Consider the following 6000-nt stretch of genomic DNA (forward strand, 5'->3'; position numbering starts at 1 on the left):
ATGTAATGAACAAGGATATACTTCCGTCATAGCCATCTTTTTTGGGTGTCAGGAGGAGGAGGAATACTTCAAGAAACCTTTGCACAGAACTTGAAAACTGCATATCTGCCCATTATTTTGTGCGCCTGCTGAGTTGTTGGCACAGGAATTCGGAGTTCTTTAGATTTTCTCAGTTCCCTTTATCTGCATCCTGAAATGAGAGCATGTATTCACTTGACACACCACTAATAATGCAGCGCATTTACAACTCAGTCCATGGCAGCTGTGCTGAGGATGAAGTGCTTCCCATCAAGCAGTAGCACAAAGTGGGGTGCATCATCCACTTGTGCTGGCACATGGCACCATTTCCTGTTTTTATGAGCTGCTGCCAACACCCAATCTCTTCCTTTTTAATTTTATTTTTTGATCTAGACATAATTGGTTGGTCTTTGACTGATTCTCTGTTTTATACCACTCTCATATGCAGAAGGATAAAATTGTATTTGATAAGGAATCCTATTTTCTTTTACTACATGACTAGGGATTAGGAGAGAGTGGACCCTGGGTTTAATCATACATTCTGATAGGAAATTCAGAAGTATCCCTGAGTTCATTTTAACCAGGTTACAATAGTCATGTTTAATGATAAATCACAAACTGATTCTATCTGCCCGCCACTTGGACTTGTTATCTAGCTGATACTGCTGAATCAGAGTTAAATGTACAGTTGATGTGTAATTTAATATAAAAGCAAAATCTGAGATGCTGGATTTGTATTCATCTTTGGGCAGACTGAAATATTCAAGCATGACAGTGCATAGATTTATATTCAGTTCTGTCTCTGACTCTAAGTGCAGTTCTGAGCCAAAAAAGGTGACATTTCTGGGCCCTTGAATATTTGATCATGGAAGATTTTAGTACCGCCTATGGATATTCTTACAAAGGGCATTGTTTTTCATTCTGCTAGTGTACAGTGGTGCCCCACAAGACGAATGCCTCGCAAGACGGAAAACCCGCTAGACGAAAGGGTTTTCTGTTTTGGAGGCGCTTCACAAAACGAATTTCCTATGGGCTTGCTTCGCAAGACGAAAATGTCTTGCGAGTTCCTGCGGGGGTTTTTTCCTCCCCCCCCCTTTTCCCCAAGCTGCTAAGCTGCTTATCAGCTGATCCTAAGCCGCTTAACAGCTGATCCGCTAAGCCGCTTATCAGCTGATCCGCTAAGCCGCTAATGGGCTTGCTTCGCAAGACGAAAAAACCGCAAGACGAAGAGACTCGCGGAACGGATTCTTTTCATCTTGCGAGGCACCACTGTAGCAGCTTATGACCATCAGCAGTACTTATAGACTAAATTTATTAGAAAATGCTAATCTAGCCTATGCTTGGGATAGTTAAATTGTAGTGAACCAGGCAAACTGTTTAACTACAATTTAACCTCCAGAGGCTATTTGTTTGCAGGAGAATTCTCAGCATATGGAATTCTCAAGAATCAAAAGCTCTCCTATTCAATACAGTCCTGTTCAGAAGTTTATAATCTAGTGTTGCCTGTAAGATGCTTAACACCGTGCTTTTAAGCAGTATCCCATCATTTCTATAGGATGTGGACTCTGTCTATAATGATTAAAAAAGCAACCCTTGAGTCGCATTCCTTACACGCAGATGGAAAATGGAAATAACTGCTGGTCTGCCATTCTATCCTTCCCCAAGCCCTTGAGATATTTTGGACTTCAACTTGGCCAACGGGGAGGGATATTGGGAGTTGTGATCCAAAACATCTGGAGTGCAGTTAGGTTGGGGAAATATACACTGTGCTGTAGATGAGTCCACAGCAAAGTCTAATCACATCATAAAATGTGGACCTCCACTGTAGTCCTCACACTATTTCCACTCTGGTCCCTATCATCTTGTGCCACATATTGAGTGTCAGGTTTTATGTTTGCCATGTGACCTGCATGAGAAACCACCTCCCTAAATAGGCAGGTGAGCAGGTTCTTTGTTAAGGGCCACCCACAAACTGCTTAAGACAGTACTGTATGTATGATATAACCTGTGTATTTCCTTGATAAAATGTATATACACCCTTTTAGTTGAACTGAAGCCTTTAAAGGCTTAGTTCTCCAAGCATTTCATTTAAATGGGACTTAACAAGTTCTACTGAAATGAAAAGTAGATGTTCAGAAACTCTGCTTCTCTTGAAAATTATTATACTGTAAAAGATAGGTATTAGAAGTTGGTAAATATAGTTGCTGTATGTTATCAATGTTATGGTGTTATATTGCAGATCATAAAGTATTTCAAAATAAAACATTGACAAATGAGTACTCACTGTCTAGGAAGGCTTACATTATTGCAGTTCACACTGTGAAAAGTTGTAACAAGCACAATTGTTTGTGACTGCCTCGGTCTACAACTTGGACTAAGATTTGGCTTGTTCGCTATTCATCTGTTTACATGTTGTGCCATAGCTTTGGACTGACCCAACACAGGTGTTCAGGAAAATAATAATATACATGGGTCAAGGTTACTACTCTCCATAAAATGATTATCAAGTTGAGAAAAATCTGGACTAAACTCAACCTTCTTCCCAGTATCCAGTCCCCATGTTGACAGCGAGGATTTGCCCCAGAAACTTCCCTTTTGCCCAGAGTTAATGGTGTGCAACTATCCCTAAGATAGTTAATGTGTTATTTATGCTGTAAATCTGATAATGTGTGTGGGTGGTTTATTTAATGAGGCTAGCCCTTTGTCCATCATATCCATTTGTTAAAGATGATTGAACATTTTCAGCTTGAGTTATTTAGAGAAACGTCTGAAATGCTTATTGGTAATAATTACTTTAAACTTAATATGGGTTGTAGGTACTCTAGTTTGGCCATAGCAGGCTTTTCAAATGTACATCTTTGCTTAAACATGAGAGGAAATATGAACTGCTGCACTAACAGAAAATAATTAAAGTAGAGGCTATATTTACAGTGTCGTCTTTCAAATCTAGCCGTGCTGTAAACTGATGTTTGCTGTATGCTCCTCCTGATTTGAAATAGATGAAAGAGAATGAACCTTTAATCATCATGGTTCACACTATGATTGAGAACTCGGCGCTAAGACCACAACTGTACCATCAAGTAAGGTCTTGGATAGTGAATGAAATTGCTTTTTATCATTGCAAATTTTTCCTCAGTGACAGTTTTTGGTTGTCCCCTCCAGTTTACCCATAACATTGGTGTTCCTCCTATTTGTTTTGGAAAACCACAAGTCATCTGTGTTTTATAAAATGCTGCAATATTGTTAGCATGGCTTTGCTGAACGTACTTGTCAATGAGTATTGAGTGTATCCCTTTGGATAACTTTCTCTGTTTCAGAATATTTGGCAAATTGCTGTTTTTTGTAGGTTAATTCAGTAAATTCATAAAATTGCCAACAAGCTTCCAACATTTGTCATAGCATGGATCTATGCGATTCATTTTCTTTTGTTTATTTCTTTTTCCGTTGAAGGAACGACTTCATTTTGGTTTAACACTAAAGCATGACAGCAATGTTTACCTTGTCATTTCTGGCAGCTTCTCATTTTAGGAATGAATTTACTAATTGTTGTAGGTTCCTGGACAGCTGCTTTGTTTTGCCCTTGGGAGTTAAAAAGGATCAAAATAATTTTGATCTGGGGGCTATAGCTCTTAAGGGCAGTGTGTTCAGAAAGTCACAGCAAACAAAGTCAGTATCAAGTCATGATAAAATATTTGGAGGGGAAATGTGCTGAATGGAAATATAACATCAACTTGTCCGTTAGAAATCAATTTGTGGAAGAATTTTATCCTAAACGTCATATGGCTGTCAACAGGTTTTTCACCACGTACCAAATAAAATGTTTGGCATTATGTTGTTTTTCCGAGTAATGGCATTATTTTTTTCAGCCTATGAACTCAGAGGCTCTCTAGCTTCTAGTCCAAAGTTAGCCCTAGTTTGAGCTTTGACCAGTGCATAAGGTTGCTGCTGCCTTTCCCGGGGAGGGCATTCCTTTTCCTTTAATCACAGCTTGAACTGAGAACTTGGGAAGATGCAGCTTCTGTCACTGCAGCTATGATGGGAGAACCTGCATCTGTCAAATGTCTGCCGAATAAGCAGCTGATAAAAGACACAGTCTCCCTCTTGGGGCAAGACTTGGTAACCTTGCCAACGTAGGCAAAAAAATTGTGCCACTTCAGAGAACAGTGTGGCATCTGCTGTGAGTAGAAATTGTGTAATGAAATGCTTTTTGTGCCACTACAATCTTGCTCAAACATGTGCTTTGTTAACTTTTAAGTTAACATGCTTTCTCCCCTGCTTCCATCTGTGAATTATTACATAAGTTAGGGGGGGGGGACAGCATGCAGTATTACTGAAAATGAAGGGTGAACGCTGGCTTCGTTATCTGCTACTTGGCTGAGACTCACTAGCCAAATTGGTATTCAGATTTATCTGCCAAATTGAAACTAGCGTCTCTAAGGAAAGTTCTGCAGCTTGGAATGAAAAAAGAAATGAGGTGCCCTTGAAGTGCAGAGTTGTTATCAATTTTTTAGCTACCTAATTATTTGGTTTTGCTTTTCATTAGGTTGGAAGGACTAGAATTGGTTCATCATTTTACACTGAGTTAGCACCATACTTGATAGTTTGACTCTGGAAGGTCTTGAAGGCTGAACTGCCTGATCATTCAAGGATGCATGGTACCTAGAGAAAGCCTTTGAGGCCTAATGGAATTGAGAGCACAGGTGGGAAGTGTTGTTTTCACAGCTTTTAATCTTGCGTTTATTTAAAAAAAAACAGCTTGAAGAAATAGTCTTCCAACATGTCATGTTCATTAATATCAAATATATAATTAGGGATATGCAGATGGCGGCTTGGAGAAGCTCATCCTGTACTGAATCACTGGCCTTAAATTCTGAAATGTTTCCATGGGATTTAAAATAGCTGAACTATTTAATGAAAGATTTGCGATAGAAACGGGCATATTGGGTGGGTGGGTCTGTGTCAGAGCAGGTACTGCTTAAAATCCTTTTTCTGAGCAAATCCTTTGCATCTTTATCAACGTTTTCAATCCACATACAACTCCCTATTCACATGCCAGAGTTTTCTGTGGTGTCTTATAGAAACAATTCAATGGATTTTCAAACATCTGTTCGTGAAGTTGCCAGTTCAGTTTACCTTTGCACATGGAGTTGGAATGGGTGGTTGTCATCTTGGCTTTGTCCCAGGCAACAAACTGTGTTTAGCCAGTCCTAGCCTGATGTTCCCAGAGTTATACTTCCACAACTGCTTGGAAAGCCTGCGGAAATGGGGCTTGGTAGTGCTCTTTTCAGGGTTGGAGCCTACAGAGGACCAGCTCCATATGGATGATACTTTAAGCAGCAACCTTGAAAAATGCCTGTCAGCTTCCATCCTCATTAGAACTGTGAGTTGTGTAGTAGCTGCAAGTCTTACGTGTGCTGAGTCCACAAGCTCACAGAGGCTTTGTACTATTATTCGTCCTTCCCCAAGCTGCTAAAACAATTTTAAGGCCCTCAGGCTTTGTGCTTTGTGAGTTTTTAAGTCATAACGAGCCAAAGCTCCTGCACACATAGGGTAACTTTTTAAAAATAAGATTTCAGCAGCAGAATTCAGTATGTATTATACATAGCTATCCGTAATAAATTTCACTTCTTCTTGAGTACCAGAGAGAGAGAGAGAGAGAGAGAAATCTGTGATAAATGAAGAGAAACTTGAATTAAATTGTGAGGTCGTATAGGCAGTGCAGGTGCTGGGGCACTAGATGGCGCTGGGCCCTGAGTTAGTGCTCTGGTGTTCAGCCTGAGCAGTTAAGCAGAAACTGTTTTCTGATGAGCTTTTATTGTCATGTGATGTGAAACCTATTTTGGATTAAAGAGTGGGGAAATTGCCCCTGTCAACTTCGCTAAATGTCATGCCTCAATCATAATGGTGGCCTCTGGTGTGTGTTTTGAGAAACTTTTTGAGAAACCTTCAGTCACCCAAAGCCACTGCTATAGTTGGTGATGG

General features: G+C 39.9%; 1 protein-coding gene across 24 annotated transcripts in view; it reads left to right on the forward strand.

Annotated features, from left to right (window-relative positions):
• PLEKHA5 (pleckstrin homology domain containing A5) overlaps positions 1-6000 on the forward strand; it is a 174392-nt gene that overhangs the window by 149997 nt on the left and 18395 nt on the right. For 8 of the 24 annotated variants that reach the window (XM_082238750.1, XM_082238771.1, XM_082238767.1 and 5 more), the window contains one exon: positions 3018-3098. The exons of 12 other annotated variants lie outside the window; for them this stretch is intronic. In XM_082238750.1, coding sequence (XP_082094876.1) covers positions 3018-3098 — 81 coding nt within the window. Of the gene's footprint in view, positions 1-2949; positions 3099-6000 lie in introns of those variants that run through there. 4 more of the 24 variants (XR_014223667.1, XR_014223668.1, XM_082238763.1 and 1 more) reach the window with 2 other exon arrangements.

Source organism: Podarcis vaucheri (genome assembly GCF_965113315.1).
Source record: "Podarcis vaucheri genome assembly, chromosome: 10".
In the NCBI taxonomy this organism is placed as follows: Eukaryota; Metazoa; Chordata; class Lepidosauria; order Squamata; family Lacertidae; genus Podarcis; species Podarcis vaucheri.